This window comes from Fusarium musae, chromosome 4 (genome assembly GCF_019915245.1).
Source record: "Fusarium musae strain F31 chromosome 4, whole genome shotgun sequence".
NCBI classification, from domain to species: Eukaryota; Fungi; Ascomycota; class Sordariomycetes; order Hypocreales; family Nectriaceae; genus Fusarium; species Fusarium musae.
Genome location: NC_058390.1, coordinates 1379787 through 1399030, shown reverse-complemented (window position 1 = coordinate 1399030; position 19244 = coordinate 1379787). Strand labels below are relative to the sequence as shown.

General features: G+C 47.8%; 8 protein-coding genes across 8 annotated transcripts; 4 read left to right on the top strand and 4 right to left on the bottom strand.

Annotated features, from left to right (window-relative positions):
* Nucleotides 1-1083: 1083 nt before the first annotated feature.
* Nucleotides 1084-3318, bottom strand: J7337_005387 (uncharacterized protein; the record flags this gene model as incomplete). Its single annotated transcript, XM_044823066.1, has 2 exons — nucleotides 1084-2805; nucleotides 2854-3318. 2 exons carry the CDS (start codon nucleotides 3316-3318, stop codon nucleotides 1084-1086), a joined length of 2187 nt encoding a protein of 728 aa, XP_044681557.1.
* A 462-nt stretch (nucleotides 3319-3780) lies between these two features.
* On the top strand, nucleotides 3781-4926 carry J7337_005386 (uncharacterized protein; the record flags this gene model as incomplete). Its single annotated transcript, XM_044823065.1, has 1 exon — nucleotides 3781-4926. The coding sequence occupies one exon, from the start codon at nucleotides 3781-3783 to the stop codon at nucleotides 4924-4926; it is 1146 nt and encodes a 381-aa protein (XP_044681556.1).
* A 191-nt stretch (nucleotides 4927-5117) lies between these two features.
* Nucleotides 5118-6656, bottom strand: J7337_005385 (uncharacterized protein; the record flags this gene model as incomplete). The annotated part of the gene is made up of 2 exons (XM_044823064.1): nucleotides 5118-5837; nucleotides 5937-6656. The coding sequence occupies 2 exons, from the start codon at nucleotides 6654-6656 to the stop codon at nucleotides 5118-5120; spliced, it is 1440 nt and encodes a 479-aa protein (XP_044681555.1).
* An 815-nt stretch (nucleotides 6657-7471) lies between these two features.
* On the top strand, nucleotides 7472-8272 carry J7337_005384 (uncharacterized protein; the record flags this gene model as incomplete). The annotated part of the gene is made up of 3 exons (XM_044823063.1): nucleotides 7472-7596; nucleotides 7651-7793; nucleotides 7845-8272. The coding sequence occupies 3 exons, from the start codon at nucleotides 7472-7474 to the stop codon at nucleotides 8270-8272; spliced, it is 696 nt and encodes a 231-aa protein (XP_044681554.1).
* A 1314-nt stretch (nucleotides 8273-9586) lies between these two features.
* On the top strand, nucleotides 9587-10399 carry J7337_005383 (uncharacterized protein; the record flags this gene model as incomplete). The annotated part of the gene is made up of 2 exons (XM_044823062.1): nucleotides 9587-9956; nucleotides 10008-10399. The coding sequence occupies 2 exons, from the start codon at nucleotides 9587-9589 to the stop codon at nucleotides 10397-10399; spliced, it is 762 nt and encodes a 253-aa protein (XP_044681553.1).
* A 1046-nt stretch (nucleotides 10400-11445) lies between these two features.
* XAN1 (Alpha-ketoglutarate-dependent xanthine dioxygenase xan-1) lies at nucleotides 11446-12708 on the bottom strand (the record flags this gene model as incomplete). Its single annotated transcript, XM_044823061.1, has 2 exons — nucleotides 11446-12479; nucleotides 12609-12708. The coding sequence occupies 2 exons, from the start codon at nucleotides 12706-12708 to the stop codon at nucleotides 11446-11448; spliced, it is 1134 nt and encodes a 377-aa protein (XP_044681552.1).
* Nucleotides 12709-15232: 2524 nt separating this feature from the next.
* Nucleotides 15233-16536, top strand: J7337_005381 (uncharacterized protein; the record flags this gene model as incomplete). The annotated part of the gene is made up of 3 exons (XM_044823060.1): nucleotides 15233-15544; nucleotides 15591-16317; nucleotides 16373-16536. The coding sequence occupies 3 exons, from the start codon at nucleotides 15233-15235 to the stop codon at nucleotides 16534-16536; spliced, it is 1203 nt and encodes a 400-aa protein (XP_044681551.1).
* A 311-nt stretch (nucleotides 16537-16847) lies between these two features.
* J7337_005380 (uncharacterized protein) lies at nucleotides 16848-19238 on the bottom strand (the record flags this gene model as incomplete). Its single annotated transcript, XM_044823059.1, has 1 exon — nucleotides 16848-19238. One exon carries the CDS (start codon nucleotides 19236-19238, stop codon nucleotides 16848-16850), a length of 2391 nt encoding a protein of 796 aa, XP_044681550.1.
* Nucleotides 19239-19244: the final 6 nt, after the last annotated feature.

Sequence of the window (19244 nt, the reverse complement as noted above, 5' to 3'; positions counted from 1 at the left end):
TGTGACAGCGGGTCGTCGCCCTAATGAGGATTGAGGCTCAGCAGCCGAGAGTTCAGCTACCGGTCTTCGTTTGACTCGACGTGATTAACTATACGATCATCGTCACTCCCTTGACAAACGATGAGGTCGTTGCCGTTAGCCGGGACCCCCTGGCCCGTCACGATACTCGAAGGTCCAGAAGGCCGAACCCTTGCAGAGCTAGACGTTCCGGTTTCCGTAATACGAAGTTGGGGTATTAGCAATGCTGTGAATAGGAGTGTCACTTCTGCACTACTCCGTACACTTGCACTATTTGTTCGAGACCCTGAATAGCTCTGGGACCTTGCGAAACGCAATAGACGAGTGTGCCGGTGTTCCATAGGGCGTGGAGAATTGTTCCTGGATATGTGAATATCGGCGTTGTAACTTTGATGGAGTTAAAGCTGTTGAGATCCAACTAAAGGATCCAGGAACGCTCTGTTCCTGGCGGTAGATCATGCACTAGGTGTGTTCGTAATTGCTTAAATTCCATGCCGCATTATCTCTGAATGCTTGAGTCTTGATAATGATGTGTTACAGATGCCACTGAGTATCATCAAGCCAAGGGGTGTAAAGCTGCAGGCTGTCCTACATAGCATCTTACCAAGCCCACAGTTGTGTGCCGATTTGCCGCATAGTAACAAAAGAAATGTTTCTATTCCGATTAGAGACAGACCCTCTCATTCAATAGTGCGTGTGGTGGGAAATGGGTATGTTGAAGTCGCGGAATGTTACCAGCGACGGTTCATTGTACGGCTCGTAAAAGAAGCCAACTAGGGACTTTAAGGAGTCGATAGCACTGCAGAATTTGCCTTTTGATAACTCAGCTCATAAACCTCTAAGCTCTCTATGAAAGGCAACTTTTGTGACCCTCTATCGAAGATGGGAATGCATCGCAAGGAGAGACCGGAACTCGGCAGGCTGAGTGAGCTCGTCTTTTTCATGAGCGCATGTAAGGAATGCAAAGAGCGGACGGGCAATCGTTGTTATGGTATACTTGAGAGTGTTTAAAGTCTGAGTGAACAAGTTCGTTCACCGTTGCTTGCCAAAGGAATCTATTGTGGTCTACAGGAAATCCCAATTCCACGTCTCATCTAGATCCATCAAGGCCTCCCAATCCACCCCATCAGCCATTCCTTCAGAGGACGGGTTTCCGAAGTTTTGGCCTTGACCAAAATTCATGTCACCTCCTGCCTCAACCCATGGAGGAAGATCACCAGTCGCTGTACCCAGACTGGTTGACAGACGTTCCACGGAGAGAGCTCCATTGTCTGCTGGCGGAGATATATGCAGAGACGAGTCAAATGTCGAGGTATCAATTAGAGGATGATTAACAGGGATCTCGTTTGACATGTTCTCGGCGTTGTTGAGCATTTGCTGGACATCAGAGTTCACGCGGTCTCCCTTCTCTCGGGTATGTTGGGCATTTGCTCCTTGACGCTTAAGCCCCTTTTCACGATGCTGTTCGGCTTGCGAGAACAGCTGCATTAGAGACTTCCACAGTGGTCCCGTATTCATTTCTTCTGTGACTCCCTCTTTCAAAGCTTTAGTCGCGCCCCATGCTTCTTCTAGTTCTCGTGTCCAAGGGAGTCGAGATGCTTGACGGAGATAGACACCCATTGCATGCCATGGCATTTGTCCTTGTAACTGCCAACGCCACTTTACCCACGCGGGCTCTGACTTGAGAGACTGGACCGCTTTCATGACTGTGATAGACGGGTTCAATAGCTCATCTGCAGCAGGGAGAGTTTTGGATCGTCGTCGGATGACAAGTTCAACTTTTGCAAAGAACAGAGTTGTCATCGTCCTGATGAAGGAATCCCATGGCTGGTTGGGCCGTAGATGCTGGAAGTAAGTCTTTTCGACTTTTTGTCTCAGGGCGTTGAAGAGGCCGAGACGGGTCTCTAGAGAGTCGGTTGTATCGGCGCGGATGGCTTGTGTGAGATACCACAGCTCGCAGCGGATGAGACAGAGGGTCACACCTGTTGAACCCTGATTGGGATTTGTAATCTGAGTGGTTGAGTTGTCCAGATCGACATCGTTTGAGTTTGTTGGGAGACATGTGCTGAAGGAGGCAGGGGTGATTGAGAGGTCTTGAGCGTCCACCCGTCGACTACTGGAATCGATGAAGCAGATGTGCCACCAGAGCCTACGTCTTATCTCCCTCTCAAGCTGATTATACTGATTTGGGTTGCCCTCGCGATGAAGGCCTACTGACTTTGCTAGCCTGAGGAGCAAGCCCATCAGTGGCCATACCTTATCTTGAGCCCCAAAGTTTGGTAGCAGCGATAGGTATATGGCCAGGGCTTGAAGGACAGTGATGTCTTTTGTAGTAAGGAAATTGGCACGAGCGAGTGCCTGTTCAGTGCCAAATTGATACCGCTGCAGTAGTTGCTCCTTGGGTGTGTTGAAGTTGAACGAGACTGTCTCGTCGTCCATGGACGCAATGGCCGCTAAGCATATCGCAAACAACAGGGCTTCTACATTGTGACCACAAGAGCTAAAGTTGCCTTTTAATTGTTTGACACTGTTCTCAATCGTTGGAGTATGAAGGACCTTGATGAAAGGGTCAACATTCTCGACATATGTCTGCCATATGAAGAGCATCTGAGAGGGCATGGGGTTGAGTCCATCTAACGCTTTCGCGAAGTCTGCGCTGCCAAAGACAAAGCCAAGATGACTTAGAGGAGCTGGAGCCCCGTTGCTGGTAGGCTCTGTCATGATTGAGTCACTTGGGTTTTCTGAGATATCTGCAACGTCGTGTACAGCTTGGAGTATATTGTCGACCTGTCACTCGTTAGTGTTAAGATCATGGCTAGGGTGTTGAGTACTAACCTCACTGCAAAATACAGTCCAAAAGCGGTTTCCAACGTGAAGAGTACCGTCCTTGTCAACAACAAGCCTACCAAAGTCCTCATCAAACTCCGAAGTCTGATGATCCAAACTACTAGATGACGTAGCCCAAGAAGACTCTGTAGGCTCCTTATCCACTGTTATCTGACCCATAGCCTTGGCCCCATTTTCATCCTCAACCTGCGCCGCGAGTTCAGTGACGACTGACTCGAGACGACGAAGACGACTGAGCAATTCAGATTGCTTCTGAGCTGGTGTCTTGGCATCGCGAGTTCGTCTTGGTATACGACCTGTCACGGGGAAATGGCAGTCGATCTTACTCTTTGTACAATTATTACATGGGTCTTTTCTGTCGCAGCGGATCTTGCGACGACGACAGGTTACACAGCTCCAGATTTTGAGGTTCGATGTGACCTCATGATGGGATGTTGATAGAGTTCGGTCCATCGGGGATTATAAGCTCCGACAGAAACACAGAGGTATAGGGTGGTGACGCGTAGATATTTGGATAACAGGAGACGGAAACAGCAAATTCGCGGTAATTGCGGCTCAATTGATAGAATATGTCGTATATACTTTGCTTACTGAAGCTGCTGATGAGGGGAGCCGAAGGATCGGGGGATCGTCATCGTTTTCGGACACGGCGTTCGGCCGTGATCCCTGTCACCGGAGCATCCACCACCGAGTGCGAGGGACAGGCAACACTAACAGAGATACATAGATATGCAATTTGTTCATAGTTGGACCAAAGTACCTGCAGATAAGCCCTTCTCAACACCAAGGTATGCCCATCACCGACACCGAGCATCTGTATGTTTTTATAAATGAGATTACAGTAATAATGATAATTAACTAACCTATCCTACTCTCCTTCGCCTCCATATAATTGAAACAGCATCACCAGCCATCATGACAAAAACCGTAGTCATCCTAGGTGCAGGTTGGGCTGGTCTTCCACTCGCCCACAAGCTTCTCAAACACACCCTTCCCAAACTTGTTGACCTCAAAGTCATTCTTGTATCCCCGAACAGTCACTTCTTCTGGAATGTCGCTGCCACTCGTGGGATAATACCGGACGCCATCCCAGATGAACAGCTCTTCCTACCAATCAAGCCGGGTTTCGATCAGTATCCGTCCGAGAATTTCGAGTTCCTCCTTGGGAAAGCAGATGGAGTCGATGCCGAATCGGGTACTGTTCATGTAATCTCTAATGAGAATACCGGGCGCGAGATTAGGTACGATGAGCTGGTGATTGCGACAGGGTCTCGGCTGGCTAGTGATCTTCCCCTGAAGCCTGTTGGAACTCATCAAGATACCATCTCGGCATGGAAGCAACTGCAAATTCGAGTCGGAGACTCAAAGTCAATAGTAATCTCAGGTGGTGGTGCTACAGGAACCGAAGTTGCTGGTGAATTGGCCGCAAGATACGGCTCTTCCAAGAGCATCACCCTTGTTATTAGTGGTGAACAACCGCTGGAAGGGGCCATTGACTCAGTTCGCGCGTCAGTCACAAGAGATCTCAAGACCCTAGGGGTAAAACTCATCTATAATGCGCGCGTCACCGAAGCAAAGAAGGGAGAAAGAGGACAAGCGACAGAGGTGCACTTGTCCAACGGAAATACCCTCACCACAGATCTCTATCTACCTTTGTACGGCATCAAACTCAACACCTCGTTCGTACCGCAATCGTTCTTAGACTCTGGTGGAAACATCAAGCTTGACGAAAGGATGAGAGTTGCCGGGACAAAGAACATCTGGGGCATTGGCGACGTTGGCAACATCGACCCCAAGCAATTGACCATCACGGACAATCAGATCATTCACTTGGCGACAGCTCTAGATGTGACTTTGACGGGGAAGGGAGATATCAAGTCGTATCAGCCTGCGACTAAGAAGATGCTATTCGTATCACTGGGTAAGAAGTATGCGACGGGTCAGATTGGGAACTGGAAGCTGTTCTCATTCATGGTATCGTATGTTAAGGGGAGGAAATTGTTTGTTGATACAGCTGAGGGATACGTGGGAGGGAAGCACTTGAGGCATGCGGCCATGTAATATTCTCTGATATATGATCTCTGTACTCTATCTCATCTGTTCTAGACCCTATCTAGAGTAATATTCATCCTGTCAATCTGTTTCACGCTGTGGTCCCGTTCCTCGTATCCAGTCCAGCACTTATCCAAGTCTAGCTAGCAAAAGGAATAGTCTTAGAACTATTGAAACATCTGATACATCCACTGCATTCTTTAAAGACTGTATTTCCAGCTCTCTGCTGTATCAAAGTACGACAAGAAGAAGTTCGGACCCAGTGTATGAACAGTGCCATTGGTCCTTAGTCCTTCGACAAGTTCCTCAGAGCAACCCTTCTCAAGGGTCTTGTCGGAAAGTCTGCTCTTGACCCAGTCCATCCACTTCATTTGACTAGCCTGAATGGCAGAGAAGTGGTCCATACCAGAGAAAGTGGCATGTTCTAGAGCTTCCTCATTTCCTGACTTCTTCACCAAATCACAGGTATCCTTGACAGCGGCGTCAATACCCTCGGGGCGAACGACATGATCATCTGCACCGTTGATAACGAGCAGCGGACCAGTGAAAGTCTTTCGTCCCACAGCGACTCGATCAGCCCACTTCTTAGCAGTTGGATCTTTATACCACCCCGACTTCGCAATATCGGTTGGCGCGAGATCCATTGTCGCCAAGGCCAACACGGGGAAGCATCCCTTGACCTTGGCAATCACGTTGTGCCAGCGATCGTAGCCAGTAGAAGTGAAGCCTGTGTAGTTGTACTTGGGGTAGATCTTGGAGATTGAGTCGACGACTGCAGATTGTGCAAGCAGGCCTGGTGATGCGATCGAGTTCTCGGTCCAGTAGGCATAGTCATCGAGGATTCTAGTCACTGGCGCTATGGAGACTGCGCCTTTGTATCCTTTGAGAGGCTTCTTGGCTTGTCTTTCTGCGAAGGCCCACTAGAGAAAACAATCAGCGTCAGTACTGTGATGGCACCAGACTACGCCCATAAGTGAATGACCACAGGGAATACTGCGCATTGATGGATGTTAACTTACAGATGCTCCGCCACCTTGAGAGTGGCCCATAGCTACGAAAGGACCGTCAGAACTTAGAAGATCCGGGAATGCTGACCTAGCTGCTGTCACAGCAAAAGCAACATCGTTCGCGTGAGCCGGTGCTGTGACCCAAGAATGAGGAATGGTGTCTCCATTGGGCAGCTCAGATACACCAAGACCAGCATAGTCTGGCGCAACCACTGCAATGCCCTGAAGTGCCAGAGCAAAAGGAACTTGGAAGTGGTACTGCAAAGCTCTGTAGCTACTAGGTGCACAGGGCTTGAAGGTTCCAGTTGTGCCATGAGCCCAAGCAACGATAGGCAGACCTCCCTTAGCAGAGTTTGAGCCGGTTGAGAAAGTAACATAAGGCCAGAGGACATAAGCTGAAGCGGGAATAACCTTTCCATCAAGATCTTCAGTAGTGTAGATGATTCGCGACATAGTCAGACCACTGGGGACGACATAGTTATCCAGGTTGGTGACATCCTCTGTCTTGAGCACAACACCCGGAGAAAATTTGGTAGAGAAACTTGAAGGGGTTTTGTAGAAGGAGAATGTTGGGTCAGACTGTTGCTCTGAGATAAAGGAGGTTGCGTTGAGAGCTCCGCCCTGGCATGTTTCGTCGCAGGTGGTAGTGTCTGGGAAGGGATTCTGTGCTACAGCGGAGAAAGCAGGTAATAGAAGAAGGGTAAAGGCCCTCTTCAGGCTGGGTGCGAGCATTTTGTTAAGATGTTTGATGTGCTAGACTGTCTTGTCGTTGTTGGTGAGGGGATGGTCGAGGTTATATAGAAGATGGCATGTCGTGGTCCCCCGACTTCACAAACAACTTTTCATAATACCACTCTACATTGGCAATGGTATGTTTACAAAGTACTCTCCAGAAAGAGTAGACAGTTACCAATCTGGAATTGATGGTGGTGGTATCGGGCTGTGAAGTTGGAATACGATCGAGAGCAAGGTTATAAGCCCACCAGTAGCTTACATCGCATCTCAAGATTTGTAGTAGTTGACTGAATATCCCATGAGTATAATCTGCGGTGTCATGCGCCTCAATCTTCCAGTCACCTACATATGCACCGTTGCATCGCACTTAGCGGGTACGCTCGAATACGCCAGAGTACGCCAGCCATACCCACGACGTAGTACGTACGCCAACAAATCCACCGCGGCAATATCAAAGAACGAGAAAACTACTTTGTCGGAGGTTTGGCGCCTACGCCAACACCAAGCTTAATTTAACAAGATTGAGTTAGCTGGTGATCTCCATGTTAGTTGGGTATAAGTGGATAGGGCTGGTGGTGTCCAGCTACCGAAGACCCTAATACGCCATGATGAGGCTGGTGGTCAGTGTATAAACAATGTTTCTATACGTGAGTGCTTGAATATTTGAAGTATATAAAGTAGTTGACGTTCTTGTCGATGATAATCCGATCAAGCAACAATCGCTCAACATCCTCACACATCTTACTCCCAATAGCACAACAGCCTTCGCAACTTTGCATTTGCTGCACATTCTCAATCGCAACATCATCAAAATGTTCTCTAACGCCGTCCTTTGCGCTACTGCAGTTCTCTTGGCCTGCTCGTCCCTCGCGGCTGCAGCTCCTCAGGGCAAGACCTCTGAGGTCAGCTTAACTACCAAGTTGCGACTCGCCGACACGTATGTCATGGGCTCTGAACTCTCTTGTAAAGTGATTGCTAACTGTTACCCAAGTTTCATTGATCGCTATACTCTTCTTCCTGAGGACAAGGACTTCCTCTTCAACTTTAACAGCACCCCCAGTGCTATGGCTAACAGCCAGACATTCCCTGCTCTTACAGGCTCTGGCCTCAGTCTGGCTTCCGCTCAAATCCCAGGTATATACTCATCCTTCCCGCTTCTAAACCTTGGATACTAATTGTATACAGGCTGTTCTATGATCATGCTTCACACTCACCCCCGAGCCTCCGAGCTCTTTGCCGTCATGTCCGGCCGCGTCTACACCGAAGCCGTCCCCGAAGCCGGTGTCCTCGACGCTGAAGGAAAGCCTCGCGTCATCCGCAACGAAATCAGCGCTGGCCAAGCTACCATATTCTACCAGGGAACTAAACACTATCAGGTCAACCCCGATTGCGAGCCTGCTAGTGCTATCGCTGCATTCCCCTCCGAGGATATTGGCTTTGCTGGCGTTGCGCCTGGGCTGTTTGCTATCAAGGATGACGCTGTTATTCGTCTTTTGGGAAAGGCTGTCGATGGTGAGGATGTTGAGAAGATCAGGGCTTCTATTCCTACGGATATGGGCATCAAGGTTGATGAGTGTCTCGCCAAGTGCGGTAAGCAGAAGCGTCAAGCTTGAGGATTGAACCCTGAGTTCAGTTGAGCCTGAGCTTCTAATTAAGTATTTCTTTCGTTTACTATGTTTCAATTGTGAGATATAGAGTTGCAAGGTAGTTAGATTAGTAGGATATAGACTTCTGTTGGAGCTATTGTGCTCTGCAGCCGTGGTATTGGCTCGTGATCTGATAATTCCAGGTGAACACCGATCTTATCAGATCTGACAACGTCATGATAATGTAATCTGAACTAACATTCCTTGCTTTGAAGAATTGTCTGCGCGCAGTCATACCACCAATGGTAAACCCGGTGTGAGCACCAACTCAGCCACATTCCTTCGCTCGGGAAAACAGTTAAATCCACCAGAAATCTTGCTTTCACACAATCCTATCCCCTAATAATTCCCGTGTACCAAGACCTCAATATTAGCTTCAGAATTCACTATATTCTCCTGATTGTGACACTTTAAAGACCCGTACGTATCCGAAGAATGGGATCTCTTACTGGGAAGTCAAGGACCTAACACGAAACAGCCTTCATCAATTTATTACAATGGTGAAGAAAGACAAGAAAGATCTACCCAAGACAGCTCAGCAGGAAAAAAAGGCAAGACAAGAGCTAAACACTGCATCATATAATGTCTGGACATTAATCTTGCAAGTGCTTTGTTGTGGCTTGATAACGGGAGGAGCAAGTTAGAACTAGTGAATATTTTTATTGACCTGAGCCTTTTATTTCGCAAAATTAGCGTTGCGAAGGATCATGAGGTTAATTTTAGCCTACCTATCCGTAGGTCATCAGCATCATTCAGGACCTGGGCAAGGCGTCACCACCGTCTCTCGCCATGTTTACACTCTTCTAATAATATTTTATCTCCGTTCAATGACATTTTAACAGATCACTATTGGCCATTGAACTCTAAATCAACCCTGGTGAACCTTCTCGCGCGATGTAACCACCAACAACATCTGTTCTCAATTGAAGCCAAGAAGACATGCATTTTCGCGACAAAAGAATGAGCGGAACAATGAACCTCCCGTCATATCATGTCATGCATCCTTGTCGCGCCGCTTTCTTCAGAGTCGGCTTAACTCTGCCCCGATCTCCAGAAGCGAATCCGAAACTATCCCCAAAGCTGACGTTGAGCTTTAACGAGACGGGTAGAACCGGACTCAGGTCAGCTAAATGGCATGCCAAGGTCAGCTGGCCCATGCATCATCAATCACGAGTTTCGCATTTTATAAGATGAGTCAATTCATTATCAGTGTTAAATAAGAGATAAATGTCTCGATCATGCGATTGAGTCATTGCTGATCATCATTACGTCTTTAATACAATGGCACTACAAGGCCTAACTCGGAAAATATTGGCAACGTCACTTATTGCCGTAGTCACTGCTGGCGGTGTCTATGGCTACTCGATTCAGAAACGCGTGTCCAAAGTTGAACGGAATCTGATAACGCGGTTCAAGACCGTACCAGAGAAATTCCAGAAATCGAGATCTGTTAGTGAGGTTGTCAACGCGAAACAGCACATGTACGACTCTGACTCTCGATACATCACGCTCGAAGTACCGCCTCAACATCGTGATGTATCCGATGAAGTTCTATTGGCAAAGTTCGTCAAGGGATATTTTGGAGGCGCTGTGATTAGACCGGAACGAGTTGCTCTTTCAACTCTTGGTATGACACTTGTCAACTTTTCAAGTGAGCCTGTCCTTGACCTGAGTGTGATCCAGTAGTTGACACAATGAACAGAATCAGGACCAGCTCCGAGAAAGTTGTGGTCACGCACAGAACTTCCCGAAGTTTCATTACCCCCGGTCAACACTATTCTGTACGGAGTCTTTCAAGTTCTCGAGACTGAGATCGGTGCCAAAGTTGCGCCAAACCGCACTGAGAGCCACATCGATTTTGGCTTTGGAAGTGACAGTGATGTGTTTGCTGGAGTCCACAGATTCGTGGTTGTGAGGACGAAGGAAGAGAAAAGTGAAGAAACAGTGCAAATTCACTACGAGTCCATGACTTGCAACCCTGTGCAGAACAAACCTCTGAGGCCACGGATCTTGTTCAAATTTCATGAGTTCTACGCGGACTTATTGTTTAGGGATGCAATATCGGAGATCAAACAGTGGATGGGCCAATCTTGAGCTTTTGAATGGCCGAAAGGATATATCTCTTCTCTATAACCTTGTTTTAGTAGTGTAAACGAATAATGAGCCTATTACTCGACTATTCAACCCATTGAAACTCGTCCAAAAGCTTGCCTGACCGCAGGGTAAAGTCATGAGTCGCTCAGCGAGTCTTTGGCTTATCTGGTGGCGGATCGAGAAAAGTACACTGTATAACGATCCACGCAAGTAACATAACCAATCCTAGAACGAAGACCTGTGTCTGTAAAGACGCAGGAGTACTCTCTAGGGTACCCCAAACGATAAGAAGTGCCGCGTTCAAGAAGGAGAGGAACGACAAGACGGCTAATTTATACTTGGCTGGAGTCGTCTTCTGAATTGACCCCGAACTGTCATAGCTAGGTGAGAAATGGCTACTAAAATGATGAACAGTCATGAGAAGACTTAGGTGTACCAAAGAGGCATAGAAGAAGACTTTTAGAGGTCAGAGATGTGCAAGGCTTCAGTTGTTATCATTGCTTACCTTTGGTAAAATCTTCGCTGGATAGATACAACATATTGCCCTTGGAGAATACTGACAAGATCTGGGGTTGCTGAGTATGGCTGATGCTCGATATAATTGATTGAGAGAAGGAATTATACTGAGGGGTAATGTTGTGATTTATATCATTCATGATTACAGGCCACTTCCTCTAACCGAGGTCTTGGCAGACCTTCTGATATAGGATAGCTGTCCATAAGCAGTATCAGCCGACCAGGATACATAACAGGCAAGGCTAGAAAGAGTTAAAGGATGTTATCTGGAAGAAATCCGTACAGAACTTGAGAACTCAGGAGTCATGTAAACTTACCAGTATCTCAGCAAGATAGGTATATCAAGTTGAATAGTTAACAACAAAACCTTATGTTGAGAAAACTTCCAGGTAGTGTGGATAGTCGCTCGAATGGTTGTATCAAGCAAATTGGTTTCAAAAGGATTATAGGCAAACAAGTTTATCATTAAATCACCATGTGTATCTATTGAGCATTTCTCCTTCTTGTCTTATCAAGCTTCCATGCATCATCTAAGCACCAACTGCAACAGCCACTGGCCCTTCAGGCAGCTTACTACCGGCAATGTTACACTGCCGGAACAATCTAACCTCGTCTTCCGCAAAAGCGCCAACCACTGAATGGATCACGCCCCGATTATGAAAGAGAACAAGATCTCCCTGCTCCCAATCATGAGGATATACCTTCTCAGGAGCAATGCCAGGGCGCTGAAGCTCGTGGACCCGCTCCCGAACAGCAGTGAGACCATCGATCACAGTACCATCGGCGAGGTGCAGCTTTCGAACAGCAGACGGATGAACCTGGAGTGCTAAGCGGCCCGTGGCAGGGTTACGCCAGCACATAGGAAGGATCTGGATCTTGTCCTCATCAACAGGGGGAAGATTCTCGATAGGAATCTCTTTGTCCTCGGAGACCAGGCCCAGACCATCTGAGCGGGACTTTGCACCACTCATCCAAACATATGGATGAGGAGCGTATTCAACCTTTGTGGTACGCACAAACTCCTTATCCTCAGGCGAAAGCCGGTCGTACATGGCGTAACCCGACACAAAGGCTGTAGTACCAAGCGGGACACTCAACTCCTCATTGGATCCGTCGTCATAGACAAGGGTCTGTTTGCGACCTCCTGGAACACGAACAGCGAGGAGTGATGTAACCACTGGAGGAGCGAGGCCGTATAGAGCGGCGTCAATGTGCCATCTGTAGAACCTGGTGAAGTCCAAATCCTTCTCATCAGGGATAGTGGTGGCGTGGAATGTGCGATGGTGAGGATGTCGGAGCTGAATGTTCTTCAGTCCTTCATACTCCTCAACGAAGCCATTTCCAATGACCTGGACTTGAGGCTGATGAGGGATGGTCTTGAGATCAGGATGGAGGATTGAGCGCTTGGCGTCAATGGTCTTTCCATGGCCATAAGAGCCCGCAGCTTCAGGATCGAAGCGCTGGGTGATCTCATACTGGGCCTTGGGGGAAAGGTGGTTCTGGTTCTTGAAGACGAGAACTTGGTGAGTGAAGAGTGCTTCACGGATTACGTCAAAGTCGGCATCTGGAAACAGTCAGCCCGGGTTCATTGGTGATGAGAGATGTGTTTTACCAGAGGAGGTTACCGATTTTACGGGTATTCTCCCACTATGCGTTGTTTCAATTATTCACGAATATGCGTCTAATATCTTACCGCTGATGTTTTCAACGTCAATGTTTGAGACGATGGCGCCAAAGTCGATGGTTGACTCGGCTGATGGAGAGATGGGAGTGACTGTTATTTGAGAGGCCATTGCGATGATTCTGTCTGAAGACTACTTGTAGCAAGCTTGTGATAAGTCTTGGTATTAAATCTGCTGTTCAAGTGAAGACGAGGGGATTTGTTTGCCTTTTATATCGCTATCTGAGGTCCATCACTAGAGCGGGTCACGGCGGTCGCCTATCTTTCTTATCTGCTTCGAGGAAAAATCCGCTCTTGTTATCTCTCCGTACTCCGGAGCAAGTTACACGCTGATAGTAATCTTATCAATCACCGATTATGCTTATCAAAGAACTTCTATTCTGCTTCTGCGATCAATGATGGGTGTGGCAAACAATGGGAAACAATTGAGTTTTTGTAAATTCCGTTGATATCTCAGCGGGATAGACCAAGGTGGCCTGCCAGAAAGAAAGCCCTTTGGCACAAACATACAAGAAGAACAAATGTAGTTCGCTTGGCTGCACATCTGATGATATGATCGAGCTCGTGAAGTTGAATTTCATTGTTCATTCGGATGGTATTCGCCATGATCGTGGATACTGTGAATGTGTTCTCTGTTTCGGCATTAACTGCCTTGAAATCACGAACAATAAAGAAGCAATCATAGATACATGTCTTCCATCAATGAACACCTTGCATGAGACCTCTGGGACCTGAAAGAAGGACGTACGTGTTGAGCAACTGAACATGCTGTCCAGCTCTTATTTCTACATGTTACTGGGCTCAAGTTCAATCACCAATCTTTTGTACAGAGGAAAATTGACTAGGTTAGGTGATCTCTCGGTAACTGCTACAAGTGGCATATGTGCGTAAAAAATTCAATAGCCCGGAAATTAGTCTAAGGCAACTTGCCGTATAAGAATCGTGATCTCTTTAGAACTCTGAAAGCCTCCCATATTCGATAAATAACTCCAAGGCCCTACATCATATCTTCTCCTGTACCGTAGCCTGATACCTTCACCAGCTTTCCCAAGCTGCCAACAGAACTACGGCTGATGATATGGGAACTTGCTCTTGATCAGCCTCGCCATACAGTCCATGTATACCATTTGGGAGATGACCATTCATCCAACGGCTCTGACTCCAAACCGATTGGTAGGTCGACACTTACTTTCATCCTCAAGGCAGAGTATGTTCTGTGCATGAGGCATAAAGGCGAGGCAATAAACGAATATGAAAAGAATGGAAAGGACAGGGGCATGTGGAGGGCATGCAGAGAGTGTAGGGATATTATGAAGAAGAACACCAAAGGGCCATTCGAATCCTGTTTTGATAATCCTCTCACAGCTAGACTCACAAACATCTTATACGCAGATATCATACATCTCGTGCATGTCTCCTATCCCCTAAACGAAATCGTCACCATGGGCATTGAACCCGGTCAAGCCCCCACGGAAAAAGTTGATAGGGCTATAAAATCAGAAAATGTATTCCTGATTGATATTAAACGCTCTTTACATCGCATGAGTGCCCGTCTAGCTATGTGGAGGTTTGCCAACTGGTTTGCGCCACTTGGCCGAGTCTTGTCGACTACGGCTTGAAGCGAAGTAGGCCTATAGAGCCTGGGGCTACTGTATCGGATGTCATATTCGAGGAAAACGGTAGGAGGTTTGCTAAGGTTCGTATGAATGGTGCTGGGTGGCAGAAGGACGTTCCGGGACAGGGAAACCAGCGCGTGCACCATCTCTCATTCCGGACGGATATCGTACTAGATTCCCCATTACTGCCTGCGAGTATGTGTAGAAGTATGGCATATGGCATCAGGCTGGAGAATTGTGAGGGAGTTGGGTATATTGGAGGCCGTATGTTGAGTCAGGAGCAGTAAACACAAGGTAAGTAGACGAGCCCGAAATATCATGTAATGGGAAAATACATGGGCCATGCCGTACATTGCACTCTTGTAGCTAAACTGAGCTTGAAATGTACAAAGATCCTATAGCTTTTTCCTTATGTGAAATAGCTTGTCCAGAAGAAGTAATAGAAATGCGGACTATCACACCGAACTCACTAATCCGACAAGATAGTGAATCCCATCAAATAATAAACTCGAGCTGTCAAAAGATAAATCTGATCTGATTGTGACTAACAATCCCGAAGCCAGCTCAACGGCACTTGTCCGTCCAAGCAATGGCGCAATCGCAACCCCCATCCCCATTAGGAAATTCCAAGGGCTAATCAACACCGCGATTATCTCCCCTGAACCTAGAAACCGTGTGAGACTGAATTGGTACCACCTCAATTAACAAAAACCCCAGATTCGTAGCACTCGAAAATAACGTCATCCCCAATTCGAGGTCCTGATTGGCCAATTTCGTCGCTGACCTGCTTAGCCTGTTTCGCTGATGGTGGGAGTACGACTCCGTGATATTGTAGCTCGAGCACGCAATACACCAACAAAGGGCGTCATTACACTGCGGGGGCCGGTAACGGATGATTCCTGGGGAAAAGGGTATATATAAGATGATTGCCGAGGATAGCATTTGATGTCAATTAACTCACTACTCAAATTGAAATTGTTGTCTTGTCTTTATAGCGTCTTCTCACATCAATCACCTACAATGGCTCCAGGTGCTCTTATCGACGAGTCTTCTCAGACTCCTCTCCCCCAAGTCAAGAACGCAGATGCCCCTCGTTCAATCTTCCCCGATGGTATCCGTACCTCGGGTCAACATCCTCCTCTTTATGACGCATTAAAGCCTTACTCTGATTTCCCCAAGGAGATCACTGGTCCTACACTTTGGAAGAAGGAGGACTATGAGAACTCACCTGAGCGATGGACTCACCCTTTCACCGATGAGGAGATTCAAGAGTTGAGCGATACAGCTGATGCTTTCATCGCCAGTGGTACTCCCCTCACTGGTATCTCCAAGGTATGATGACAGTATCATGACCCAATTTCAAAACTAATATCTTCAGTCAAACTTCCCTCTTCCAAACTTGGGTAAAGTGCTCGAGACTCTTCGAGAAGACCTTCTCAACGGCAAGGGATTCATCCTTTTCAAACGCTTCCCAGCTGGAGAATGGGGTCCTCTCAAGAACGCAGTAGCCTACATGGGTCTCGGTACATACATCGGCTACTTTGTCTCCCAAAACGGCCTGGGCCATGTCCTCGGCCACGTCAAGGATGTTGGTGATGATGCTACACAAATCGACCGCGTTCGCATCTACCGCACAACAGCCCGTCAGTACTTCCATGCCGACGACTCCGACATCGTCGGTCTTCTCTGCGTCCACCGTGCCAAGGAGGGTGGTGAGAGTGATATCGTCAGCATTCACAATGTCTGGAATGATCTTCAGAAGAACAACCCCGATGTTGCTGAGCTTCTGACACAACCAATCTGGTACTTTGACCGTAAGGGCGAGACATCAGTTGGTGAGGAGGAATGGATCCGAAACCCAATCTTCTACATCGAGAATGGAGGCCAGGGTCGAGTTTACTGCAAGTGGGATCCTTACTTTGTGAGATCTCTCACAAGATTTTCTGACAAGGGTCTTATTCCTGCTCTAAGTGAGGAGCAGAAGCATGCCATGACTGTGCTGGAGGAGACTTGCCAGAAGTTGGCCTTACATATGATTCTTGAGGTTGGAGATATTCAGTTCGTCAGCAACACACATCTCCTCCATGCACGAACAGCATACACAGGTAAATTAACACATTCAACACTCATACTGGGTACGAGAGTGCTGACATAACATAGACCACCTTCCTCCTGTTCCTCGAAGACATCTTCTTCGACTATGGCTCTCTACTCCCGAGACCGAAGGCGGATGGGCTCTTCCTTTCCATGATAGCAAGGAGAAGAAGAGAGGAGGCATTCAGGTTAACAACACTGCACCAAGATGCCCTCTAGATGCAGAGTAAAAAGTCCTTTTTGATATATTAGCGGTCACATTTCACAAGAATTAGCATATAAGAATAATAACAGTTAAAAACAGTAAATTTCTTGAACATGTGACAGCCCTCTATGCTTCTCTCCCATCCTTCGTTTGATTTCTGGTCGGTTTGCTTGATACGTCAACGGGGATGCGAGACTCATCGAACCAAGTTCAAAACACACCATTCTTGCCAACCAGTTTTTATTGTCTATGTGCAAAGACATCCTGTCTAATCCATTATCAACTCTATTCCAATCTATTCCCTAGAGGTTTACAGGAAAATCTAGGCTCTAACCTCTAAGGCAACCACGAGATCAAAGGACTCATGAAAAAAGCAATCAAAAGAACAATAACAACTGGCAAGTATGTAAACATCTTAGACCAGTCAACATCCTCTATCAAGTCCTCTACACCTGCAGAAACCAAGTTGAATGGGAATTGAGGAGGATACAACTCCCTTCGTCGTCGTCCCCTCTCAAGAAGATGCTGTGCCTCATTCTCAATAGCCACGATAATGCTGTGGTACCCAGCCAAACTGCTGCGCACGTATAGCGTCTGACGAGGCTGGTCGTACGTCCATTCCACGTTCGCTCCCTGGACACGTAGCTTGTGTGCGTCGTAGTGATACCCCGGGATGAAAATCTCAGTGAGGTGCGTCTTCTCATCGACAGGTTCTTTAGTCGCTGTGCTGGTCCACTCATATTCGAAGCGTAGTGATTTATGGTTCCAGTTGGACTTTTTGGGAATACCGGCTGTTTTTACAGCATATGGTCTGATGATCACGTCGAGGATACGACCGCCTTTGTAAAGCTCGTCATGCTCGTGAAGATGATTCCGGTAGTCAGGTCGTACAGGACCATTATCGCTGACCTCATCGCCATTGATGACGGAGAAATCCTCATTGTTCCACCCGTCGCCGTACGCAACTCTGTTATTTGGGTTGTAGTTCCAGAGTGTGTAGTTGAGCTTGTTGTCCTCCATTGCGGAGATCAAGCCGTTCATCAAATGGCGTTGCGTGTCGTAGCAGCCTGTGCGGAAAGCTTCTGCCTTATTGATATCGTACGAGAGGCCAATCTCACCAATGACCATGGGGACTTTACCCAGCGATTTCTTTCCGTACTTGACAATGTTGCCAAGCTGCGCTCTGTAATTGTGTCGAAGTCCCCCGACACCAAAGTAGAGCGCGTTGAGGACAAACATCCCTCGCGTGAGACCTTGGACGTTGACGCTCATCCACGAATGACTCTTGTTAAAAAGGACGTTAAGATCGTAGAAATGAGGCGCGTACACGAAGTTGTTCGGGCGTGGAACCTTGATCACTTCCTTCTCGGCATACTTCTGCTGAAGCCATTTCTTGTTGTCAGGATCCTGTGTCGGCCAAGGCGGGATGAACTCATTTGGGACCGGTTCAATGAAGCTAAACTGCCTCGCCTTCTTGCGCGACACACGCTCCGTGAACTTTTGCAGAAAAGGCGCATAGCAGTCGTTGTACCACTCAATAGGCATTCCCTCACGACCCGGCCGATGATCAACTTCAAAGTAGTCATCGTCGCGAATGCGCGCTGTCTTCTTCTTTTCGTCCCACTCCCAGACGCCATGGGCGCGCCACAGGCATTCACCCATTCCCCGACCGTGGCCGATAGGCTGATCATTGAGGGACAGCCATGCAGAGCGACCCTTGGGGTCAATACGAGACTTGTGGGATACACGAGTTGGGAATGGCCATGTTTTGACGTAGTAATCGACATCTTGGGCATAGCCACTTCCAAGAGCGAGAGCCTGTGCGAGGGATGGGCAGTGGCCGATGTGTAAGTCGGTGTCGTAGTTCCAGAAGTGGAAATGATGAAGGTTGACCAGGCCGCGATGGGGTTCGTTCATAGGTTCAAAGCCAATGCATGCTTCGAGATGACTGACTTCGTCTGCGAGGCGACCGAAGGCTTCAACGCAGGCGTCTTGAAGGAATTGTTGTGCTGATACCTCATCACCAGCATCCTTTTTGCGACGACATTTGAGATTGGGAGCTAAAGCATCACCAGCCCAAAAGAGAGTAGCCATTGTCGACGCAGCGAGCTTCTGGTAACCCGAAGGCCACAGGAATGGACCACCTGGCTCTCTTGGATTTGGTGGTTCACTCGCACGTTTCTTCTCATCCTGACTGTGGACATACGCAGCGCCGGTGTCGGTGAAGGCCTCGATATCGAGACCTACAACTTCAAATGTCCAGCCAGGCGCACCACTTCCACCACTATACCGACTCCAAACATCTTGGTGCGCACAGACAAAGCACTTAATACCATACTCCGGCATGAGCTCAATCAATTGGCGCAGGTAGTCGATATACTCTGTATCCAGGTCCTCAGGTTCTGGCCCAGCATGACCAATTGACTCCCAGGTAACAAGCAATCTCACAAAGGGCGCACCCCAAGCCTGCAGACGCCGAAAGTGCAGCGGCGCATCTTCCAATGGAAAAGGCCTACCCACAAAAGTGACGATGCGATGGTTCTCATAGAAGCCATGGTCCAGGTGAGACAGGCCGTTGGGCTCAGTGGGTAATTTAGAAGCACCCGAGATGTTTAGACCGCGGAGGGAGAGGACGCGGTTGTAGTTGTCGATAAAGTACTCGTCCTTGATACGAATTGGACCGCCTAACGCAGCGTCCGAGAGGTCAGCTGCTGCGTGGATGGACATCTTGGG